The 26,494-nt window shown below is 40.3% G+C and overlaps 1 protein-coding gene across 1 annotated transcript in view; it reads left to right on the top strand.

Moving 5' to 3' along the window:
• The window catches only part of LOC104528554 (melanopsin), a 39,406-nt gene extending 14,104 nt beyond the window's left edge, over positions 1-25,302 (top strand). Inside the window, exons 2-10 of the mRNA XM_010172596.1 lie at positions 1,888-2,030; positions 4,360-4,493; positions 6,010-6,213; positions 6,646-6,817; positions 8,579-8,734; positions 10,093-10,200; positions 15,838-16,012; positions 19,970-20,119; positions 24,913-25,302. Coding sequence (XP_010170898.1) covers positions 1,888-2,030; positions 4,360-4,493; positions 6,010-6,213; positions 6,646-6,817; positions 8,579-8,734; positions 10,093-10,200; positions 15,838-16,012; positions 19,970-20,119; positions 24,913-25,302 — 1,632 coding nt within the window. The remainder of the gene's footprint in view (positions 1-1,887; positions 2,031-4,359; positions 4,494-6,009; positions 6,214-6,645; positions 6,818-8,578; positions 8,735-10,092; positions 10,201-15,837; positions 16,013-19,969; positions 20,120-24,912) is intronic.
• Positions 25,303-26,494: the final 1,192 nt, after the last annotated feature.

Genomic DNA, 26,494 nt, shown 5'->3' with positions numbered 1-26,494 from the left:
AAGAAAAAAAAAAAGGGGGATCCTTTTCCTTTCTCCCCAGCTTAGTCTCTTTGGTATGCCTTGCCAGAAATGGGGCAGCACTAAATCAAGTGCATGCATGCTGCTAAGATTAAGTTTGAGGGAAGAGGAAAGGAGTTTAACATGGTTTGTTTGCATGCCCAGGCAGCTCTGCTCTGAAAGCATGGTGCCAGCTGTGCCTGTGCCACCGCACGGCCGCAGCTACGTTTCCTCACTGGGCCACCTCCCTGTGCACTGCCTGCTCTCACACCTTTTTCAAGGGTCAATATTACACAGGGTGTTGTATTTTCTTGCTACCTAATCACTGGGAATAGCAGTGACAGCTCTCTGGTGCAGCCTGTGCCAGCAGTAGCTCCCTTTCTTTCGACTTTTACAACGATGTTACCTTTGATGAAGTGTCACATTGACGGTAGCCATCCTAGTATGGGTAGAGTCTGTCAGACCGCTGAGAAGGCTTGAAAGCAGATTTCTGCTTTGAAGCCATAGCTTTTGTACCTTTTACCATTTACTACCGTCACTCCAGTCCCAGGAGCATCCTGTCAGCGTTGCTGCTCCAGACCCACTGTTTTGCAGATGATCAGGGTGGAGTACATACCTCCCTGGGTGCTCCCTATCACTGAATGCAGCCCCCCCCACCCCCCGGGGAGTACCCCAGTGGGATCATGCAGTTATGGGGATAGCATCCACAGCTAGAACTGTTGTACAAGAAGGGAGCTGTAGTGTGTGCACTTCATAGTTGAGTGAGGAGGCACAGAAGGCAGAAAGGAGAAGCAGCGGTGAGGGAAATTAGGAACTAGCAGCAAGGGGGGAAAAAAAGGCTTTTTTCACCTTTTTCAAATAGTCTTTTGAACAATACCAGTGGGGTGATAGTTATAATCTTGAACCTGTTCTGTCACCCAGCTCCTCTCCCACAGGCCAAAATCAGCCTTGTCCCACACCCCGTATGTCCCTGAGCTGCAGAGTGGTGAAATATGGCAATGCGAAGCAGGTCCTCAGATGTGATAAGGTGCCGTATCTTTGACTAAGCTGTCCGGATCTGACCGCGTGTAGGAGCACACTGCGTGGCTTAGCTGCTTTTGACTTTGTAAATAAGAACCTCTATCAGGCGATTCAGACTCTTGTCGATAATGCTAATGACAGCCGAGTGGATTAGCTGTAGGCTGCCCTGCTGCTGAATTTAGCTGGTGATAAATCTGAATTTGTTTAAGAAAACAACAACCAAACTAAAAACGCAGGGAGTTGATGGGGTTTTATTCATGTGCTGGAGATAAAGGGCAGTGAAAGAGGTGTCAAGACTATTTAATGTATTTGTGCTTACACAGACAGTGCTACTGCTGCTGTTTTACCTCTGATCTCCTACCTGGGGAATTCACAGGTTTTGCAGCACTCTAAGTTAGTGGATAGGGATTTTGGGGAGACCTGGGGGATTTAATGTTTGTAAGTGTAAGATTATATATCAGTGCTTCTAATAAAACCAAAGCATGATGGGCTATTCTTTGTTGAACTTCGTTGAAGGTTTGTGTTGTCAGCTAGCTCCGTGCCCCAAAGTGTGGCAGTTACCCAGAGCGAGTTTTATGTTAGCACATCTTTGCCTTTTTCACATGATCATCATAACTTCCATAGTACTTTTTCCAGTCTGTTTTCCCTGTTGTTGTTTTCTTAAATATAAATATATGCTGTTAAAGTAACGAAGGCTGCTTGAAGGAAACTTGATTACAGGGGATGTAAAAAGAGCTCAGAGGTGTGTATTTGATTTGCACAAACTGTGGAAGCAAATGCTCTGCCTTGATTCAACAGGCTGAGCATATGTCCCCTGGAATAATTGTCCTGAATGGCCTAAGCTTTCCTTTTCCTCTGTTTTCCATTCAGGGTTTGAACATGGGCACCCAGGCACACGCTGTGACCAAGGCAGATATCCCCGACCATGTTCTTTACACCGTAGGAACATGTGTGCTCGTTATTGGCTCCATTGGCATCATCGGAAACCTCCTAGTTCTCTACGCGTTTTACAGGTATAAAAATTCCTTTTACTGTTAATCTGACTGGCCTTGAGGTTCGCGTGTGCCTGTGTGCAGATGCTCTGCATTGGTTCTCTCTTGGATTAAATCTCCAAGCAAAGGCTGATGGCAACAAATGGGGGGGGAAAGGCAACACCCACCACACACACATCCACGCACATCACTGATAACCTCAATGTAAATTCCTCATGTTTTAAGGGATAAAAGAAAATGAGAAAATAAATCACATGTTCTATAAAGTTCCAGTTGAGAGTTTAAAGAAGAGTTCAATACTTTTAATGATAGAAACCACAGTCTCCCTGTTGCAAACTTCTTCACTCACCCTGTAGAATTTGCAGAAATACTTGATAGAAACTGACCCTCTTCCCAGCAGCTCAGATGTCCTGGAAGGGCCAAGAAAGCAATGCACTGCATGAAATGAGTTCATGCCATCAGTGTATTTATTCCCTGCTCCAGCCAGATCATAGGATTTCTGTCAGTTTTTGTGCTCACTTGGCTTCTGACGGTGTAATAGCCAAAGATACTGCAGCTAGACTATGCAAAAATCTCATGGAAAAAATAAATAGCCACCTTCTGTCTGACACTGTGATGCTGGATTTCAAAGTACTCCTTGCTCACTGCTTGCTGTCATCATGAGTGTTGATGCAGAGGGGGTTTACAATGCTAGAAATACCATTGAGGTTATGAAACAAGCATTCGTTTCCTACTCTTAAATGTTTAAGACAAATATATTAGTTTAGTTATTTGTAATAACTGGCTTTTAATATGAGAGAGGAGAATTTTATTTCCCTGCAACTGTAGATACCTTCATGATTTTTGAAATGAAATGCAAGCTTTCAATTTTTCTTGAAATTTGTTTGGTTTAGCTCGTGTAATAAAAGCATCAAATTGTCAAAGTAGGAAAATCTCTGTAGGCAGACAAGCACCTGCAAAGGTGTGAACTCTGCCCCTTCTCTCAGTCAGTTGGTGCGGGCAGTTATGAGACCCAAGACTTTGTTAGAATTGCAGTAGCAGTGAGAGGGTTTTCTCAATTTCTTTTTCGGTATTTCTTTATCAGCATGACGAAAGAAATTCATGTTAGCTGCAAATACTGATATTTTAAAGCACATCAGATAGCTCTCAGCTGTTAAACTTTCTACACTGCAGGAAGCGTTTGGGGGAAAAGAAACAGCTATTTCAAAATATTGGGAATTACTGCATGCAGGTTGCACAGACAAAGCTATTTATAAAAATCCTACTTTCTCCCTGGGTCTTACAGACTATGCCAAGCCACCTCTTTTTGTATTATGTGTACCTAACACTGTGAAAAGTTCTGAATTCAAACTCTAGGTATCAAAGCTCTCTATTTTGCCATGTAACCAATACAGTGGTTCACATCGAGGGGCTGCTAGTTCAGTGTTACACCTTCTCAGTATATCCCTCAAAAGTGCCAGTTTTAAGGTAGATTTGGGTGAGATGAACTCACAAATTAATTTAACTTTCCTAGTGGGGCATAATATTTGATGAGAGCAACAAGGGCATATTCAACCAAATAACCTCAAGTAAAAGTGAGAGGTTCTTTATCGTGTTACGAGTATCTTTATTTCCCTTAGCCTGAGCCAAGGGTAATCTTGAATACCAGCCTAAAGTTTCCTAAGAGGTTGTAACTCCAGATATCCCTAAGAGGTGAGATTCCATGAGGTGGTGAGATGTGGGGAAAAAACCTGGAAGTGATGTTTGTTTTCTTTGGATAAACTTTGCTTGCAGACTGGCTGCTGCTTTCACACTCCTTATTGTGGCATTTAACGTTGCCTGCTCTTCTCCAAGGGAGAGCTTTTGTTCTCTCTTATGAGATGTATATGAACAAAAGTAATTTTTTCAAATTTCTGTGCTGTAGCACTTTGCAAAGGATCATTTTTAGTCAGTGGTAATGAGGTGACTCTTCAGGTCAACAGCTTTTAAAAATTCACCAAAAGCAGTTCCTTTGGCTCTGTAACCTGTTTCAGATCCTGGTCTTGTGCAGCTCAAGACATGCTTAGCGATACTACATTTCTAGGGAACTTCTTTTCTCCTGAACAAATCCCTGTTTTTCAAGATAGCTGGAATTCTCCCCAGTTTGAAGAGGAAACAATCCATCTTATCCCCCCCTGCTATAGTCAGTCATAATTTTGAAATGACTACATCTGTAGCTGCAGTAATTGACTGCTGATTAGCAATTGATTAACTGTAAGTAACCACCAATTCCAACCTGGGTAGTATTTGTTTCTGCTATTAAGCAAAATTATAATGTTAACTGTTCACTTTATCTATTTAAAATCATGTAAATTTTTTTCATGTTTTTAAGCAACAAGAAGCTGAGGACACCCCAGAACTACTTTATAATGAATTTGGCTGTGAGTGACTTCCTGATGTCAGCTTCTCAGGCACCCATGTGCTTCGTCAACAGCTTGCACAGAGAATGGATACTTGGAGATATAGGTACTTCTCAACACTAATTCACACCTCACCAGCTCTATTTTAGCCATAACAGCACCACAAGACTCTTGGGTGACAACCCAGGTTCTTGACATCAGCAGTCAGCATGATGGCACATGTTTGGTGTTATAGGTTTGATTCTTTCGTCTTACTTATTTTGGAAAGAAAGGAGTCAACATCAACACGTAATCATGTTCCCCTTTAGCTTGTAATGGCAGATGTTATGGCTGAAGATGGGTAGAAAGGTTTTAAGTCATAAATACTTTTTTCTATATTAGTTTAAGAGGGAGTCAATATTTTTATTTAGAAATGTATGTTGATATCCATTAACATGCTTCTAGGAATCTCACATTTAATTAAGAGATTTAAATAACAATAGTCAGTCGAGGACTCTTTGCAAATTTAAGCTCCTTTCTTTCCAACTGCAAGAAAGAACAGGTATAATTTGATAATTTGATATAATTTGATAATTTGATGCATGGTCAAGTTATAGCTGAAATGTGAGTATAGCAAGTTCGTCAGAAGGCTCAAATTCTCTGCTTGGTACTGCTCATCATATAATTGGGTGAGGTAGTGGTTGTGTGTTGGTGGAGCAAGTCCAGAGACCATGTAATACCAAATAGCACAGAAAGGGCTCTTCTTTAGTTTGAGGATGTCTTTAGTCTTGCTCATCTTCTTAGATAAAATCAGTGCTTTGATAAAATTATCATGCTGCCACAAATGAAGCGACTGATTTGGGTTAAGTGGGATTTGGTCCTTAATTGCAAGGAATTATATAGACTTTAGAAGAAGTCAGCTTTAAGCTTGAATCTGGTATTTTGACTGTGTCCCATTCCTGGTGGGCTGATGTCTATAACCACACGGGGTGATGCGAGATCTCAAAAAATGAATGGTGGTCGACACAGGTTTCTGAATCAAATTAGGGACAGTGTAACTCTACAAGTCTTCATCTGCTAGTGCAATGCCTGAATGCAAAGGGCGGGGGGGGGTGGAGAGAGAAACCTGTTTCATGTAAAAACTGTTGTTTTTCTAAAAAAGTGCTGCTATTAAATATAGGAGCTGGAGCTATGTTTTACAGCTGGTCTTTTAGCCATCAAATTTAAACCACTTCTACATTTTTAAGCCACATAAACCAGTCATTTTTTGAAACACCCATCTGTCATTAGCAGATAGATGTCTGCTGCAGTCTGTTAAGATCAATATGTTTGGCAACAGTCCAGGAAAATGTAACTTTAATTAGATTGGATTTTCTTTGAGGCAGTTTTCCATTGACAAATGGTTCCCAGTTGCAGCCCAGAGTGGAAAGGACTTGTTAAATACATATATTTGTATTTTATTACTATTTGTGTTTTTTCTAATAAACATTTATTAACTATGAAATTGTGAGGTTAAGAAAATTCTTCTAATAGGAGAGAAATCCTGAGCCAAGAAAAAAATGGGAGGTTTATCATGTCAGGCTCTGACAGAAAACATGCATCTGTTTTAAGAAAATCCCTGACATTGCCATTTTCTGCTTCAGGTTGCGACTTGTACGCTTTTTGTGGGGCACTCTTCGGAATAACCTCAATGATGACTTTACTAGCTATTTCTGTTGACCGCTACCTTGCAATCACTAAGCCCCTGCGATCCATACAGTGGACTTCAAAGAAGCGCACCATGCAGATCATCGCTGTTGTGTGGCTGTACTCGCTGGGATGGAGCGTGGCTCCGCTCTTTGGGTGGAGTATGTTGTCTGCTCTTTCCTTCTTCCTTTTAGAGTTCCCTACATGGTCTATTTTAGCCTAGCTTGGGCTATAAAAAAATGAGGTTTTTTATAAGTGCTCAAGTGGATGCCTAGCCACCACCTGATGGTTTGTTGTCGTACCATATATCTGCCCTTACTGCAGTGCAGATACCCTCCTCCCCCCTGCACCCAGGTTGTATTCAAGCAGAACGAATTGCAGATGGAGTATTAGGTGTATCTGAAAGTATGACAGTCAGGACCTCCCTTCCACATGTGCACTCATGTTCTCAGACCACACATATAATATGGCCGGCATAGCTTTTGAAGACTAGGTATGCAGTACGGGGTTTAGTTTAAGTGCTCTGTTGCTGGATCAGTAACTGTGCAAGCTTTGGATGTATGTGTGAATAATGTATTCCATGTATTTCATAGGTTCCTATGTGCCTGAGGGCTTGATGATATCCTGTACATGGGACTATGTAACCTACTCCCCTGCAAACAGAAGTTACACCATGATTTTATGCTGCTGCGTGTTTTTTATTCCCCTGATAATAATATTCCATTGTTATTTATGTATGTTCTTGGCTATAAGACGTACTGGCAGGTAAGCAATGTAGCTGAAATAAGTAAATCTCCCTTTTCTTGTTTTAGAAGTTTTTCTCAATTTCTTTAGCTGCAGAAAAATCTGAATCAAAAATTAATCTGAATTGAAATTGGAAATAAAGTGGCAGATCATTAATAGCTGTAACTGGAGAAATATTTTTGCCAATGTAAAAACTGGAATGGATGTATGTATTCTGGAGTAGGTAAAGAAGTCTCTGGTGATTTTAATCTTATAGTGTGATAATTAATAGTACATCAGATAATTTGATAGTTTGGATTACTTATATTTCAGATTTGCAATACAAAGAACACAATCCTTATGCATTCCAGCACAGCTTTCAACCTCAAGAGATGATAAATAGCATGTAGCAATGGGAGCATCATCTACCTTTGAGCTGCACTGAAAACATAACAGTCCTCAGTCCTTGTATTCTTTGACAATTTTATTTAAGGCAGGCAAAACCCTGTGGTTCACTCAGGCACCACAACTGCACACACAATATCTAGCTATGCTTGTTAGAATGTTTTTTTGGGTTTTTTTTCCAAATTCTTGGTCTATATTTGAAATAAAAAATCAGCAGGGTGTTAGATCTGTAAAGTAACTTCATTCTGTCCATTATTTTTCTCCTAATGTGTACATGACTTTTTCTTGGTCTGCTCCAACACCAGCTTCCTACTGCTCACAGTGTCATCAACTCCGATGGTTTTTCTCTGTGCCTATCTGTAGACACTTGTTGAAGTCATTTGGCTTCACAAGGCTAAATTCTGTTTTTACAAGCAAGTTTACTGAATAAGGCCTTTTGGCATTGGTCTTGGTTTTTACTGTGCTTTGTGTATGCATAGTTGATACCAAGAGAAGGAGCTAAGAATGCGTTCTTAAAACAACTGTGTCTTGTACACCTGTGAAGCACAGTGCCCACAAGATTTTTCTGTGCCTTTCACTCACTAATACAGCAAGCTCTGTTTATGAGTATGTTCACAGTACTCCAGGAAGCAGTTTGTTACCCTGCTGGCTGGTAATCACTATCTTCAACCTGAAATATATCTTCATTTAACAACATTGATATGTAAAAATAATTATTTCTATGCTAAACTATATCAAATGATAAACTATATAAAACTTTTTTTTTAAATAAAATGTGGGTTGTTTGCTTATGGGAGAAGATAATCTGACGGGACATTTTTTGGCAAAAAAATCAGGACTGCCTCTTTTACTCCTTTCCCCAAAAATACTCTTCTCCAGTGAATAAATCTGCTTAGAAGGAAAAATGTCTCTATAGGTGTTTGGGGCCAGGTTCCTCAAAGTAGTCAAGAATAGCACGTGTTGCTTTATGAGATGAAATTTCTGCAAGCTGCTCCTCCCTTGAAAAGGAAAAGCCATTGATTTGATTTTTGCATCCAGCTGTGCTTTTTCTTGCTCCACCTCTGAGAGCAATGAAGGGCAAAGGGTACCAATTTCTTCACCCTCCCAACCTGAAACCCTCCTTGTGCTAGGACAAGGACACAGCAGTCCCGTCCTGTAGTCCTAGGGGTTCTTCTGGCTCAGTCCCATAAGCAAACAAAGCTGAGACAGAATGCGTGGGACCAATTTACTACATTAATTACCTTCCAGAGTTTTTAAATATCAGAGAACAAAAGAAGAGTGAGAGCAGGGAAAGATGAAATCTGCTTTGTTTAACATATTGCTGAGAACATATTAGAGATGTTGCACCTCACTTTTTCACCCTCCTGCTGACATATCTGTATTTTTTTCCCCTCATAGAGATGTTCAAAACCTGGGGTCCTGCAGCCGGAAATCCTACCTCTCTCAGTCCATGAAGAATGAATGGAAACTGGCAAAAATTGCTTTTGTGGTCATCATTGTGTTTGTCTTGTCCTGGTCTCCATATGCTTGTGTCACCTTGATTGCCTGGGCAGGGTAAGTGGAAATGTAATCCAAAGACCATGGGTTATTCTGAAATATACTGTCACTCACAATAAGCAAATCTCCCTTTTCATAGAATCATAGCATTGCTTGGTTGAAAAAGACCTTTGAGATCATCAAGTCCAACCGTACCTATCCACGGCTAAACCGTATCGCTGAGCCCCCCATCTAGCCCCCTTTTAAATACCTCCAGGGATGGTGACTCAACCCCCTCCCTAGGCAGCCCATTCCAGTGCCTGATAACCCTTTCGGTGAAGAAGTATTTCCTGACATCCAATCTGTACCTCTCCTGGTGCAACTTGATAGAATTTTAAATAGTTATTAACACTAGAGGTGTTATTGCATTCTTCACTATATCCTTGTGGATAAAGGCAGAAAAGAGGTTATTTGTCTATATATTTTAAAAGTATTATGACTTTTAATCTGCATATTGGTACACATTGTTTCCTCTCCGCCATGATATTTTCTTTGTACAAATTGGAGGAGCTACCTCTTTTCTCTCCTAATACCTATTCTCTTATGAAGCTTCCTCCATACACTGCTGCCTCTGACAGAGGGCAGAAAAGAGGTTATATTCCCTGATGTTCACCCTGACCTCCCACCTTCCTCCAACTGCTCTCTGCTACAATGGGACCTGTTGTCTTGTCAGTACATGTTCTTGATTTCAAGGTCAGGCTGGACAAGGCTTTGAGAAAACTGGTCTAGTGAAAGGTGTCCCTGCCCATGGCAGAAAGGCTGTACTAGATGATCTTTAAAGGTCCTTTCCAACCCAAACCATTCTGTGATTCTATGATATCAGTTGTGATTGTCCTGCACTAACATTGACCATATGTGACTGACTGTGGGAGCTTAAAGTCAGGAAGAGAATATTGGTTTCAAACTACTTCCAGCCCTCTCTTCCTTCTGCAGTGTTTGCAACTGTCATTGACATCCATTACCATGCAGCATGGATGTTGCTGCTGAAAGATTTTTAGGTTTTACTCTGTTTTATTTTTTATTTACATTCCTTTTTCACAGATAGTCAAAATGGGGGTTGTTTTGGTGGGGTTTTGGGGGGGGGGGTTTGCCTAGTGTAGAAACAGAGAAGGTGATTCTTTGTTTTCCTGGTCATTCTCAAGTAGATAACTAATTAATTGCATGTCTTTCATCTTCTCCAAATGAATGAAACCACGTACATGCTGTCAAATGCAAGCCTTTAATCTGAGCAAAGAATGTATTTGAATGAATTAGCATTTCAGGGGTATTTCTTATAAAGAGATCACAGCACAAAACCAGTCAAAAAAGTAACATGTTTTAGTAATTTAGTATTAATCCATGGCATATCTGTGTGTAATGTTTTTGCTTTGTTTCAGTCAAGGCCACACCCTAACACCATATTCCAAATCTGTGCCAGCTGTTATTGCCAAAGCTTCTGCAATCTACAACCCCATCATATATGCAATAATTCACCCAAGATACAGGTACAGTAAACATATAAGTATGTGTATGACTGTACGTGCAAATGCGTTTTTTACAATGAACCCTCATTCCCTCAGCCTCACCCCACGTGGTGCGTGCTCCTGCCCTGGCCACCCTGTGATGGGATCTTGGTGATCAGACCCTGCACCACGTCCACATGGTACAGGGCAGCCCGGACTGCATGTGGAGCTCCAGATGCAGCCTCAGTGGTGGCCAACAGGGGAGAACAGTCCTTCCCTTCACCCTTCTCCCCTCTCACAACCCTGCTCTGTCCTGTGGACATGCACAACACCATAATTGAGAGGAGGAGGAGGTGATGCTCAGAGTCATCTTTTGCCATATCAGGGACAGCCACTAAAGAGCACTTTGCAGATAATAGGTCCCAACCAGTGAGGCTCAAAAATCTCATCATCACCAAGTTAAGAAGCTATATATGCATATGTTTGAGGTTTGGTTTTCTGAAGCACTTAAGTTATTCTGTTCACAACAACTTCAGTATTAATGTAAACAATTTGTTAATATTTGGGAGAAGCTCTGTTAGAAGCAAACAGCATCTGTCTTCATAGAAGTTCTGTGCAAAGTGAGAGCTCTAGGAAGCTGATAATCCAGACAGAACTCCCTGCAAATGAAAAAGTTTTCCAAATATACTGAAAATACTACTTTTTCATTAGCAAACTTGCTAATTTTGTTCAACAAGAATTTGCCTTCAAAAAATAAAGCAGACATTTCTGAAATACTCGATGGAAAGAAGTGTCTTCTGAGGGCTGTTCTCATATTTGTTTCATTAAGTTGTTTCACGGAAAAGACTTTCCATTCTTTACCTTTTTCAAAAATATTAGCTTTGACTTAAAAAATTAAAAAGTTTTATGCTACACTAATGGAGTTCAATGGGCAAAATGTAATGTTGATCAATTCTCTGAACATTTTAATGGTTTTTTGCAGATATTAAATATTTCTGAACCTATACCTTCATAAGCAAATTGTTCTATACTTTAATTCTACTTATTATTGCCAATACTAATATTTTAAAACAGAACACTGTGCCAGTGCAGCACAATTTCACTAACAAATACTCAAACACTATTCAGTCTCAATAAGTTGCATGGTTAGCCAACTTTTCTTGCCTTTTTATTTCCTTCTCAAGCCTCTCACATCCCATGAATGAGTTTCTGAGCTGAAAGGTATGAATTCTGCTTTTTATCCAGGTTCTCTGACTGCAGTAAGGTCAGGGATAGAGAGTATAAAGATAACTTGTTTCCTCAGAGTAGATAATCAGAAAGGTAACAATTTCTTGTAAAAAAAGATTTCTGTACTGTCTCTCTGATGGGAAACCTACAAGATTAGGCGAATAGAACAATAATTTAATATACCATAAAATACACTCCTCCAAAGAATCAGAAACCTTTCCCTTTGCAGAAGACGGGCCATTATAGTCTCCTTTAATAACTTCTTTAGAGCATCTCAATTGCTCTCCGGAGACCAGCTGAGCCTTCCCCAACATTTAGGGAAAGCATGAGAAGGAACCACCTTGCATTTCAAAAAGGTCATCTGCTGTTTGAACTAGCTAGGATCTAGAAGCATGCACAGTATGGACACACCAAAAATGATTGTTTCTTCAGTTGCGTGGTCCTAAAAGGAGTTACAAAGTCAACATTTTATTTAGAAATGTTCTCCCAGCTTCAGCTGAGAAATATGTTCAAGTACTGGCAAGTAAGTAACTTCTGTTAAAACTACAAAAATATTTGGTTTCAAAAAATCCAGAAAAGAATAGTTTCTTGGGGGGTTTGGTTTTTTTGAGTTGTTTGTTTGTTTAGTGTTAGGAAAGGGATCCAACTCCATTGTGTTCTCAGCCCTATCTCCAGCATGACATGGGCTCCTAAATTTTTATTTTTTATTTTATTTTTTTTTTTATGATTCACAGCACTGTACTCAGAAGAAGCTATACCCCACACAGAAGATATAGCTAGGAGCTTGCTCTTCCTCCTGTAGCTGTACATAATGTGTTTTTGAAATACTGGCAGTTGAAAAATATTTTATTATGTTAAAGGGGAAATGCTTGTAACAGAACTGCTATTCAGTATATCTCTAGATTTTTCTAAGTCTTTCAAAGCTTGTCTACCACAAAGGGATGTCACATCAAAAGTTTGGATGAAACATGGGGATGCCATGGTGATAAAAGTGATAAATGTACAAATGCCACTAGATGGCAGGGTTAGTCACCGCTATGAGGTTTCTCTCACCCAAGCAGTGGAAAAGCTGCTAAATTGCATTGTCTGAAAACTAGGAGATGGAAATTGAATTCATTGTTTTGAATGTCTGATAAATGACAGTGCAGTTGTAAGAACAGTTAAAGTTTCTCAGAAGGCTGGTGGAAGCACACCCAGAAATGGTGAAAACATGTATTTTGTTTGAAAATATCTGTTATTATAACTAACACCATTTTGCATCTTCCAAAACCTGAGACCATCTAAATTTTTTTAAGATTGCAGAGCATTTTAGTTTAAAATAGGAGAATGACTAGTCTCTGGTGGCTTGCAGAACTTGAGTGAGAACTTTTGCATGGCTGGCTGGCACATTATGAACCTGGTATTTTTTTCTGATGCAAAGATACTGTGTACAGTGATTCCTTACATTATTTTTGCAAGGTGAAGGGAGCATTTTCAAAGCAGATACTATGTAGGAAACTGCTTCAGTTAGTCTTTTTCCTACCAGCATCGCCTTTCTTAAGTAAGGCTGTATTAAAAAGGCTGGAGTTCACACAGGATTTCAGACTCACTCTTTAAAAGTATTTTGTATTATTCTTTTCCTGCTTCCTAATTTGTATTTCTAGATCTATCAACAAAAGAAGTGTTTATGGAGTTATTGTGAAGACATTTCAAAGACTTGGGGTTCATCCAGTCAGGAAGAGAAGTAATGTTGGGTCCCTTGTGACGAATCCAGCATGCAGTTTTAAAACTGAAAAACAGCCACAGTACACCATCAAGTCAGCTGGTGAAAATAAGTTGGCAAGACCAATTTTGCTTGAACAGTGAATAATGAATATATATGTAAAGATCAGGGTTTCTGTGCAATTTCCAAATCTTCTAATAGTCCATATTATGTCTTGGAAGTAATTTATACAATAGACTTATGGGTTTGGGCAGGGGATGAACTGTCATTTTGGATTGGAGCTACCAACTCAAGTAAAATCTAAGTTATTTTTTAAATCTTTCTAGAAAGAAACATCTAGAAATCAGGATCTAAGGAGTTCAGATATGGCTCAAACCAATGATGTACCACTACCAAAGCAAGATGCTTTTTTGCACAGAGAATTCCTGTCACTGCATTGTAACACCTCAACAAATCAACCAACTCTTTTTGTAGGGTTTCGTTACCTTAAGCAATGAAAAAAAGAGTACATTACAACGGTCATAACTGAAAATGTAATAGTGACCTTTGCGTTAGCACTTGGATTTTAAGATCTGGTCCGAGAGGTTAGTTGTTATATACCCCACTCCCCTCCAGTGTAAAGGAGAAAAACACCTCTCTTCCTCAAAAATGTGAGCAATAAGGAAATGTATGCAAAGTTTTAATTCATGAAACGCTGCTTTGCAAGGGAAGAAATTTTTTACTCCTTTAACAACCTGTATGTGAGACAACGTCACTTGACTGTGTTAGAGCTATTGCAGAAACTTCCTTAGGTTTTGGAAGTTTTAAGTTTTGTAATCATTTGTTCATAGCAAACAGGGAAAACCTGCATCTCCATGTTTCTAACTTGCTCCCAAGTGAAGCATAATTATACAAAAATTACTTCTTCAAAACTGCTCCATCATAAATAACAGAATAATCATGAAGAATTTTGATTTGCAACATTTTCTCAAAAATTTGTTTACAATTACTACGTATTTCACTTTAAGTGACTTTTATTTCAGAGGATTATAAAAATATCATTAAATAAGCACCTCCATTTATACCCATTTTGTATTTCTCATATACCTTATTAAAACTCCCTTCAAAATCTGTATGTTTGTCCCAGCCTACAAAATGTCCTTCAACAGTCCTCCCAAATATTAGTAAAATTGAAACTCTGGTCCCTCAAGACATCAGAAATGTTCTTATGTTGTCCTTGAAAATTCACCATCAGACACGCATTTCCTGAACCTCCAGCGTGAGGAGGTCTCTCCATGAAAACCCACTTAATAAACAGGATGGTATGTTTCACACCAACTTGAAGTTATTGAACCTTTTACAGCCCCAGGTAGGCTGTAGTAGACATCAAAAGCTACGTCTATGTCTGAGAGAAGTAGTTCAGCTTCTCAGCTGGGGAAAAAAGCTGGCAACTACATTTTCAGCCCCAGCCTGAGGTGTTCAACATCAAAATGAACTTATGGAGGCTTGGTATTTTCTCATGTCCTGTAAACACTTTTTTTTCAATCCAGCACTACGTGGGCAGCCTCCTGCACTCCCAAGCATCCTTCAGTCCTCATCTCTGCTATAGGCATAGAGCTGCTTGTTCAGTTGCCTTTGAAGTTAGAGAGGAACGGCACACAGAAGTCTGGTATAATGAGAGGGGTGATGATGTCAATTGGGGTTTGGTGGCAGTGGTTTTCTTTCTTTTTTGGATTGACAAGCTAGTGACCTCATTTCGTGATCCTGGAATCAGGTTTCTGAGACTTTAACGTGTGTGATCTTTTCTGAGAATAGAAAAATAGAAATGATGATTTAAAATGTACTAGTTATTCAACAAACCTGGTAACTATAGAAGCAAAGATTTTACAATATACATCCACTTGACTTGCATCTCAGTGTAAAGTCAATATACTAACACCCTGCACTGACCCATAAGCCCTGTGCTTCAGTTGTCTTCCCTGTGCCTTGTTGCTGCCTCACTTCTTGATTTGTTCATTTAGTTTTGTGCCTGTACAAGCTTCATCTGTTGAGCTGAAATAATGGATTGGGAGGCACTGGGGATGTGTTACTCCAAATGGAGCACTCTGGCTAGCATTACCCTGCCAGTCCTCAGTGGCAGTGAGGAGCAAGGCCAGCTGGCATTTCACAGCGGAGGCTCTTGGGGTCCATGCAGGACCAGGGCTGAGGCCAGGAGGAATAGACTCATACAGCCAAGACTGAGCTTATTATTTAATTAATAAGGCAGGCTTTAAGTTCTTTGGGGCCTAGATCATCCCTCTCCTCTGTGCTTGTACAGAGCATTAATTCCTGATAGGAGTTTACAGGAGCTGCTGTGATGCAAATAAATAAAAATATCTGATTCTTCTGGCCCTCTTCTTCCTTCTTTCCACTCATACTATGTCTTTGCAAAGTGAAAGCCTTTGTACTAGCTAACCTGAAAGTTTTGTGGGTTAACCTTTTAATTACATCAGTAGCAATCAAGATATTTTCAATTCTTAATACTTATCCATGCAGCTCTGCCATACGTGTTTTCACCCAAGGCCCAGAAGCCACCTGCTATTTTCCTTTCATCCTGTTGAGTAGTTTCCACTGAATATACCATGCTGTTTCCATGTAGTCTTTAAGACCTCCCCAATCAAAACAGAAGCCATGCTGAGGTCATGGAAAGAGACATTATTTTCACCTCATGATTTTCAAAGCCATGTCATTAATGTGCCATTTGTTTTTTTATTTCTCCTGTTTTCCTTCAGAAAAACCATCCACAATGCTGTTCCTTGCTTGAGGTTCCTAATACGAATGTCAAAGAATGACCTCCTGAGAGGCTCCATAAATGAGTCATCATTCAGGACCTCTCTCTCCAGCCATCAGTCTCTTGCTGGCAAGACCAAGAGCACTTGCATTTCATCAGTTTCCACTGGAGAAGCTGTAAGTCTTTTTCTTGTTTCCATGAAAGAAAGTGAGTATAATATTTCTCTGGCTCCCAAAATAAGCAACTCTATAAATACATATTCAAAATTATAAAGTGGAAATGTGGGGTAGCAACATTTTTTGGTCATGTGAGGTCATTTTTGCAAAGCCTTTCTGGTAGTTCATGCATGATTATTTCTGATCAGAAAAAGCATCCAGGCCAGCATGATTCTGATGCTTACCAGGACCATAGATATTCAGGTTAAGTCTTTAATGTGAATTAAAAAGAGCCGTTGTCAGGCATTCCCCATGTCACCAACCACTTCCTATAATTCAGTATCTGAGGGGGCTGGAGGACAGGAAAACAGTCTCCCATCCAAGATTTTCTGACCTATCCAAAAGCTGTCTTATTGTTTTAAAGGAAGCCCATTTTCTGTAGGACAGGAAACTTTTTTATTTGTTTCCCTGGATTTTAACCATGAGAAGTGGAAGAGTCCTGCACCTGGAGCAAGGTGGGGCGTTTTGTAAGCAGCGTACCCCAAGTCTCAGTAAGTCTGGTGACTGAGGGAGTTAGAAATAGAAGAACCCCTTGGGATTCTTCACAGCCCCTCTTGGCATCACCTCTCCTGCCTCTCTTAAGTCACTAGAAGCCAGTCTTGCAGCTCCCAGGGAGGGATGGCAGCCGTGGCAGGGGCTGGACCTCCTGGGGACCTGCACTGCTCTGTGCTCAGCTCAGGCATAAGAAACCTCCCAGACTGAGGGTTGCAGTCCGTAACCTTTCATGAAGGTATAAATCACGGTGAAGGGCTGAGTGGCAAACTCTTGGCTCTCCCCTAGAGCCAGGCAACAGTGGTCTGAGCAAGGATGGGGCTGGGTTGTCTGTGTGCTGAGGCTTTCAGGGTGCTGTCACTGACAGTCAGGCTATGGAGCTGCATTTCAGTAAGATTGTAATGATGTTGAGTATTTTTGGGAAGACCGGGGTCCTTGATTTGGAAATGGACCTAAGACCACCAGGAAAACCAGCATGAACAGTTCACCATTCTCAAATAAGATAACTTTGCACTGAATTTTCTGCTGGAGAATGGAAGTTCCTTTCAGGTAACAGCACGAGGGAGATTTCTGAACTCTTTCATGGCAGAGAGAGAGTAAAGCAAACACACCTGAGCAAAAAATGCACAGTTCACTGGGAAACCAAGCAGTCCCAGCCAAAACTAGCACTGTGCCCAGGGTGCTACAAGAAATTCAGGCCTTCTGGCTGTAAAAGCAAAAAAACAGAACAAAAAAACCCACTTTCAGTGCCTGAGGGGAAGGATCACTGCCTGAGCCCTAAGGAAACAAAATCTATCCCATTATAAAAGACAGGCTGCTTTGCAGTCTGTGCTGCTGCCTCTCTTGCATATTAACCATACAGCTGCATCAGGTAGATTTCCAGTTAAAATGACTAATTACACTTTACTGGGTAGCCTCAGCTGTACAGCTTGTGAAGTTGTGAACTGTTTGGGGACAAAGATCCTCTTTTCCACTTTCTGACTGTATATCACGTATCCCAGCAGCATTCCCAGCTATCACTAAACAGTGTACAGCTTACTGTATTACAGTCAAGTAATAATGATGATAATTTAAGATCATTAAATCTCTTAAATGGGGGGGATTTTTTATCATTCAAAATTAGAAGGTGTTTAAATACCATGCAATGGACAAGCTACTTCTCGGGAGAGCCCTGGTATAGAAGTGTCAAGTTTTTTGTATAGTGTTTCATAAAATACGTCTGCCATAAAATTTCTTTTAAGTTAAAACAATAAATGGAAGAGTGAAAGGCTTTTCTTAGCCTGGACAAAGCCTTTTTTAGCGTAGTGTTGTTCAGATTTCAGTCCAAGTGAGTTTGAAGCATGTGATGGGACTCTTACGGAGTGTAATGCTACTATATCACACATCATGAGGATCCCCAAATTTGCTTACCTAGGCTCTCATAGTCTTCAAGGCATGGGGAACATGTTTATCTGGTTGCTGCTATATTAGGGCAAAAGACCTAATGAGATAGAAAAAAGTGTGATTCACTTTGTGTAGGCTATGAAATTTAGTGTTTGTCTTGGCTCTTGAAGATATAAATAAATGCATAAATATTTCTGTTACAATGTAAATGAAAATTAGCTAATCTATCCTGCTGATTTAATTCCATTCACAGACCACTGATTACACAATGATGCATGACAGTATCAGCTGTGATGATTTCATAAACTGTAAAATACCCAGATTATCCTTGCAATATGAGGTTAGTATATGCAACATACCAATAACCTATCATTAAAAAAGAGTATATTTTGTTTGGGATTGCTTAACAGCTTGAGCAAACAGAGCACCCACATGTATCTGTATCCCCCTTGAGATCATGGGGACTACTTGCCTGCTTACACTTCAGTGTTTCATTCACTGGTTGTAGACAGCATGTATAGCAACATGGAAATGTGGTAACATAGTTTAAAATAGGGAGGCTCCTCATTTGCTTAATTCCAAACTTTTTGCCCCTTTTAATTTTCATTGGCTGTAAGTTTGTTCCTAAATTCTCTCTCCATTAGTCTTTCGTTTAATGTCAAATGAAGTAATTTCAGCTGGATCACCCATCCTGATCCAAGAAGCTTTCTGTTCTCACTGTTGTTCACTACTTGGTTTTGGTTCATTGGGGTTAGCAGTTATTGTGTGTGTTTGGCTGGGGTGAGTGTTTAAAGAAACAGGATAATGTGGATAAGAGGCTTCAACCTTTGGCATAACTTTGGCTTAGGAGTTTCAAATAAAACACCTGCTGTTAGCAACACGCAGCACTGTGTTTTGCCAAGTTGATGCAGCCAAAGGTAATTGGCCTTGGGGCAACTGACAGCCCAGTGCAGCTGTACATACTTCAGCTAAAACAGCAGCTGCTGAAATGAAAGCTAGGCTCAATGACTCTTGCATGACAGCAGGACTGAGTGAAATTTTGGAATGCTCCAATAAAGTATTGATGGGCAGGAATGACACCAGCAACACTGTAAAAGACACAGCTGTTGCCACCAACATTTTTCTGTGTGTGTTGTGTACATGTTAGTGTAGAGAGTCAACATATGCATGAGTCAGATGAAGTAGTATTTGCAGTTTGATTCTACAAGGGAGGAGGAATAAACAGGTGGCAATACAGAGATGTATGAGCAAGGTGATGCAGTGGAATTATGCACTAGCTTCCCACTTGTCTGGAGCTCTGTCTATCTATCTATCTATACGTATCTAAAAGATGGAGTGGAAAATAGTGGAATGATTGCATCACTGATACTCAAAGAAAAAGTCACCACAAAGTTAGGGATGATGGATGGCCTCTGCTCAAGCCTGTAAGTGGAACGGCATGGTTGCAATGTCACGATTGTGCTTCATTACTGGCGTGCTCTTAGAAAATTAGCGCAGAGGCCACCCATTGCCTCTCACACACTAACGATAGTTCAGATGAGAAGCAAGTTCATGGGGCTTAAGAAGCCCTGAGTGTTCTGGGTATCCAGCTGGGATGTATACAAATGTGGTTTTGGACCTGTCTATGTCTGTGGTTTTGTACCAGCTGATGGTCACGCAGGATGCCATAAGTCATATTAAACAGATTGGTTGCACTTGCTCCCACCTTTAGACTTCAGGTGCTATGCAGCTATAAGCATAGCACAGGCAACGAGATTAAAACAAAACAAAACACAAAAAAAACAAACAGTGAAAAAACATCCTGGTGAAAATAGATTCAATATTTTTTCATTATTTCAGAGATTTTTAGGGGGCTCAGAAAAATAGTCCAGGGTAAGTGACAAGATTAAAAATCAAACCTCTCCCCAGGGGAACTCTAAGAGTGAGACCTGTGTTAGATCAGCTTTAGTTTTCTGTAAGTGTGTGGTTTCTGCTAGAGTTTGAGATCTTTTAGAATTTGAGAAAGGATGTTACTGTCTGAAATCCTTCATCATTTGTGATTAGACCTGGAGTGATGTAGAGCTTGAACCTGTAGAGCCAGCTCATAAGAAACTGCAGCCTCGCCGAAGTCATTCCTTCTCAGCAAGTCATAGACAGGAGAAGAGAGACCTGCTCCCAAACACCTGCAGCTGTGATGCAGCAACTGCAGAAAAGGTAAGCAAAAAGTCTCTCCTGAGGACTCTCCATTTTAGTGCTAATCTTGCTACAGTACATCATCTCTGGAATAATAATTCAGCCTTTACACCCATCTGTTTCATCTGTAGGCTTTACACAGAATCACAGAATGTTAGGGATTGGAAGGGACCTCAAAAGATCATCTAGTCCAATCCCCCTGCCGGAGCAGGAGCCTAAATGAGATCACACAGGAAGGCGCCCAGGCGGGTCTTGAATGTCTCCAGAGAAGGAGACTCCACAACCTCCCTGGGCAGCCTGTTCCAGTGCTCCGTCACCCTCATTGTAAAGAAGTTCCTTCTGAAATTTAAGTGTAACCTCCTGTGTTCCAGCTTACACCCATTGCCCCTTGTCCTACCATTGGGTATCACTGAGAAGAGCCTGGTTCCATCCTCCTGACATTCGCCCTTAACATATTTATAAACATTAATGAGGTCTCCCCTCAGTCTCCTCTTCTCCAAGCTAAAGAGCCCCAGCTCCCTCAGCCTTTCCTCATAAGGGAGATGCTCCACTCCCTTAATCATCTTGGTGGCTCTGTGCTGGACTCTCTCAAGCAGTTCCCTGTCCTTCTTGAACTGTGGGGCCCAGAACTGGACACAATATTTCAGATACTGATTCTGATACCCTCTTCATCCTTGCTGTTATTTCTTTTTTTGTGACCAATGAGAATGCCAGTAATACCCTATTAACTTTTTTCGCTGATATGTTGCCTATTTTTGGAAAGCCAGCATCAGCTCATAGCTCTAAAGCTGCATTAAAAGCACAGTCAGTAACATCCAATGTAAGAAGTTGACTTCTTTGCCTCTTTACCTGTTTACCTACCCCAACTCTTGTTCCTCCCATTCTGTCCCTTGTGTCCACATCATGGCAGCTTTGTTTTATTACAAAGTCAGGGCTGCAAAACAGAGTTTAACATGATAGAAGCCACCCTTTTTCTTCTTTTCAGTTTACATTAAAATGTTTTATTTTTATTGAGGGGGAAGACGAGAAAGAAACTCCCATTTCTCCCTAAGGGTAGGAGAGTCTGGCAGCTGCCACCCTTCCCTCACTGAAAGAGGAAATGGTGAGTACTCAGCGCATCTTCTGTGGATGCATCACACTCATTGCCCAAACTACTGAGGTTTGGCGTCCTGTTGTTGAGAAGCACCCTGTTCCCTGTGGAACTGCTGAGGTTGGGAGCAGCAGGTCACCTGTGAGTCAGCTTCTGCCAGAACCGTAATACCAGTTTCAAAATGAGTATTGGTATGGGTGGCACAACGTCAAGTATATATCAGTGCTGCATTTTGAAGAAAAGACAGACATAGGTTTACAATCTCCATCTGTGGCTAGACTCAGTAGAACCCACTTTTTGATGGAGGCACACTTTCAAGGGGTTACTCTAGTGTGTGTAGCCAAACACCTACACCTTGGGCAGCTACAGCATCTGCTTCTGTCCCCTGTACTCCTTTCCAGCTCTGAGGCAAATTGTCCAGAGACAGTGTAGTTTAAAGCAGGAGGTGTTCTGGAAATTTCCAGCCATCTGATGACCCAGTTCCTGCATGTATCCGCCCTGTCTTCTTTCATGTGTCTCCCTAAAATCAAGTCCTGAGAAGACTTGGTCTTCTCCTGTAACTATTGTCAGTAGTACTGATGGAAAAACAGTGGCTTCAAATGTGGTGGCAGGCAACATGGGCTTAAATCTACTACCCACCTCTGCTGCCCTCCACCTGTAACCATGTGTGTCCAAGGTTATAGGAAAGCACCAAGACAAGAGACTGTCTCCAGGTTCTGGAGAACCACCGGCTTTTGGTATCACAAGGAAAATAAATCTGAGGTGTTCATAAAAGTGTTCATTAATTAAATAAATATTCCTGAATTCTGGAATTTAGCAACTGCAGAGCCCACAGGAAGACTCAAATGCTATACTTGTCTTTAAAAGACACATACCAGATTATTTTGATAAATAACCTTTAAAAAGAGTGCCTTCATGCTGAGGGTTTCTGTGGTGGTCACTGCGATGTGTGGAGTTTATTTACATTGAATGTTCAAAGCCTCATTTGCTTTTCCAAATATTTTCAGCAAAGATCCCTGTGTAGTGTGAAGGTCCTTTGTGTGTTAGCTAAATGCAACACATCAATATTAATTCTATCAGAATAAATATTCATTTGTCAAGCTCAGTTAGAGTGTTTTACTATGAAGCCACCCATTTATCATTAAAAAAACCCCAACCAACCCTAAAGAAATCCCACTGCATTTATAGATATTAATTTTAGAGTTTTAATAGCATTACTGGATAGTCTGTGACTGAATTCCAATTATAGCACTTCCAAAAAGGCTCAGATATGGAAATATAAGTGTGAATTTGGTGAAGGGTTACCTAACTTTCTGATTCAACAAAATATAACATTTTTTTAAGGAAAAGCATCTTACACTTCCTTTGTTTTCTTTAAGAAAATCATCTCAACAACGTATAAAGAATGTATGTACCTCTGAATTCTTTACACTGACTGACATCAAGGCTCCTTAGTGCACAGTTGCAGATGGGTTGTCAAAAAAGAAAAGGCATCCCTCAAGTGAAAGGAAAAAAAGCCAATCAGTGTCCTGGGCTTGGTGCTTTCCAGAGCATAAAAACACACAGGACTGTTTTCTGTGCTGCCACAAAAATATGATCCAGCCCCATGACTCACCACAGTTAGTTAGGATGGTAACAGCCTTGATGTAGAGTGACAACTAGAAACCTGGTATGGCAGTGGAGAGTCCTTTTTGGAAGCATTAAAATGCAGGCATGTATTATGAGGATAAGATGGGCTTGGATACTTGATTTCAAAGGAGAGTTACCAAGTGTGCTCTGTGCTATCTGTGCAGATTTTGTCTCAAGGGAATTCCCCAGTGTGAAAACTATTAAAAAACCTTGGAAGTGGTGTCCTGCCCACTAAGCCATATTCAAAAGAAACCCATCCTTCTGCTATGGTGAAAAAAACACTGGAAGCAGGGAGGAGTGGTTTGAGGTTTGGGTTTTTTAATTCTGTTTTTATCTTTGATTTGGAAAAATGGGCTTTTCTTCTGTCAGGTTGATTTAAACCACTTTTTTTTACCATATTGTGCTTCCCTCCACTTGGGTAGGTACAGCAGCTGGATAAATAGTTATTGATAAGGACTGGTGAATGATTCCTGCTTGTGGAGTAGTATTACACAATGCTTCAGTATATACCTGTATCTAATTTTAAACCCAGACTGACAGAGAGAGAGAGACTAAAAATTCCAGATTGATTTTCTTTTAAAAACCACAAAATTTGTGTGAAAAAAGAAAGTGTTTGGTTTTCTGTCTATAAAATCAGACTAAACCTATGCTATGCAATAATGTATTCTGCCAATCACCTTGCTAAGACAGATGTGATGTGACCTAAATCTTAAAAAAGAAACACCAACCCCCCAAAAAAAACCCATCTTTCCCTTTTTTATTTAAGGAAACATTTAGTTTGTCAGTATAAAGGCAGTATCCCAGGCCATGGACTAGGTGGAGACAAAGAAGGCTAAGATTACAGCCCCTGCTGGGCTGTAATCATGCTAGAAATTGATCTCACACTTTTAAAAGGTGTTTCAGCCCCAAACCCTTATAAAAGGAATAATAATTCCCATCATAATGGGAATTACATGCCTGAATGCTTCAAGAAGACTAAAGCTGAATTAATGAGGTTTATGACTAGAACAGGAATATCTGCAATAGAGGAAAAATTTTACAAAACTATTATGGAAAGCTCAAGCTATGGAGAGACTCAGTGTAGCTAATTAATATGCTTTACAACCATATTAAGAAAAATAAATAGAACTATAATCCTGAAAGAGGCTTTATAGCAATCTGAGTAAAGCTTAGTCATACTCTGAATTCCATTAGGCTTCATGAGAATTCACACAGTAATGAAGTAAAAACTGCATTTTACTTTGAATGTTGATTTTCCCCAGGAAGGAAGGATATCTGACTTCTCTCTATATCTGGCACAGTGATTTTATAACCTTAACTGTCATTTTCTAAAGCAAGCCAAAATTGATCATTCATGCCTTCCATTGCCTGTGTAATTCAAATATTAACTAGCAGTTTCAAAGCTTACTTAGTTTACTCTGGATTTGCATACTGTGCACGAAGCGTTATAGAAATGTCACAAGGAAGTTGCCATCTGGGCCACGTTAGAAATTAGAGTTCTCTCAGAATAGGTGGAAGGGAAATGGCTAGCAAAGCAATATCAGTCACTGGTTTTTCCTTCTTTGTTGGTGGAAGTACTGTCTGATATACGACTGCAAAGCCACTGACTGCTCTGAGGCAGTACGAGGAGCCATTTGGGCACACCATGATAGAGACTGTCACCATGTTAATGAAACCTTAGGCAAACAAAGAATACAGTATGCTTGAGTCTTATCAGATGTCCCTTCCATGAGACAGAGAGAAGTACAATTATCCAGTACCTTGAGATGTGTTTAAAATATTTTTAATTTTTTTTTTTTTTTTTTTTTAACATAAAATAAGTCAGATATAGGAATGGGCTTTTCTTTTCTTCTTTTTTTTTTTTCTTCTTTTTGGTCTCTGCTGATATTTGAGCATGTCTTCTTTCTCTTCATTCTGCTTTGCAAGCTGTAGATGTTAACACACCATTATTTTCCCTCTTTCTAGTCAGTGATTCAAGTGTTTAGAAAATATGACTGGTGACTCAAATATCAACTAGTGGTAATGAATATTTCAAGTACTGGTTTCCAGAGTCATATGCTGTATGACAACAGTAAAATTTATGTCACTGCTCCAGGTTTCACTCTCCTCCAGCTATTTGGAGAAGGTGCTTGGGTGGCCAGGCGTCCACAGTCCCCCTGCAACACTCGTGACCAGCTCCCTAAGAGCAGCTTCTCTGCCTGTCGGTTTGAATAACAGCAGTGTCAGCAGACGAGAAGACTCAGGTACTTCACAGGTGGCAATTCAAGAAAGTCAAGTTAATGGAGTCCTGGGCTCTGTCATTAGCAATACAGTCCCTCACATCATCATCATTCCTACCTCAGAGAGCAATCTGTTTCGAGAGGAGCTGGAAGAGGAAGAGACTGAATTATTCCACCTTCATGACAAAAAGGACAGTCTGCTGGACTTGGAAGGGCTTAGCTCATCCATGGAGTTTCTTGAAGCTGTTGAGAAATTTCTATCATAAGTTTGTCAAAAGAAAACTTTCCGGTAATTATTTTCTTGGCATCTTCTCCACTTAATTATACCGAATAACCAAAGCCTTGTAGGTTAGATCATCAGACTTTTTGTATGTTTATATGGTAGTGACTAGGCAGCCTTCAGATTTATCTTTGTCCAGATGAACTCAGGCATGGAAACAGGCTTTCTTTCAGATTGTGCTGCAGGAAATGAGCAGTGGAAGATCTGGCAGCATGATCAAGTGGCATTGGTCAAGTTGGCTGCCTTCTTCATGGGGCCCGGATTTGTCACCACAGATGGAGGTGCCAGCAGAAGGAAAAATGACTGACTTTTTTGGCAGATTTCTTCTGGACACTGATGGAAAATGCCACGAGACCACAGCTTCCACCAGCTCCAGCAGTAATGCAGATGGCTAGATGATCTGCATTATCTTTTAATCAAATTAATTTCAGCATTTTTCTTGGGATTTTTTTTTTTGTTTGAGTTTTGTTTTTTGGTTTTGGTGGGGGTTTTTTATTAAATAGGCAGCTTGCTAATCATAAATAAACTGATGATGTAACTGGGAAGTGACTGCTTGCTTTTAAAGTTTAGTGCTAGAAATCTGGATTTTACCTCAGTGTTAGCACAATCACCTGAATGTTGAAATGCAAGGTGCTACATGCTAAAACATACACTACTATCTGTAGAAGCATTTAGAGCACCTTCAGAATTGCAGTCTTGATTAAATATATATGTATCTTAACAAGTCTGTGATTAAAAGGGTGAATGTTCACAGCTGGCTTGAGAAGTCATTGATAAACATAAAGCCTTGGCTGCTTTATATCACTTGTCTGTTCAGAGGAGACTCTTCTCTCCTCCTCGAAAATGACCCAGTGGATGTCTTCTCTGACAGATCACTTATCAGAGGCCTTCAGAGAGGGTAAAACATCATATTGGGGAGAAAACTCTACAGTACTGTGGTATTTCCTCCAGGATCTGCAGTCGCATTGTTATCTGTGGTTACTGATTGTGCGTATTTTATCTGTGCTTCACATTACTGCTCAGGCTCACAAGACCTTCCCAGCATTTTATTCCTAACTGCATTCTTCCTTTCGTTATTCATTTTCCCTTTTTATAACATGTACTCCACATCCTCCCTTTCAGTCTCTGACTTCCAAATGTAGACAACAAGTTGAACTATATTGTTCTCCACATAATAT

The sequence above is a fragment of the Antrostomus carolinensis genome, unplaced genomic scaffold, assembly GCF_000700745.2.
Source record: "Antrostomus carolinensis isolate BGI_N321 unplaced genomic scaffold, ASM70074v2 scaffold6347, whole genome shotgun sequence".
NCBI classification, from domain to species: domain Eukaryota; kingdom Metazoa; phylum Chordata; class Aves; order Caprimulgiformes; family Caprimulgidae; genus Antrostomus; species Antrostomus carolinensis.
This window is presented reverse-complemented; position numbering and strand designations above follow the sequence as displayed.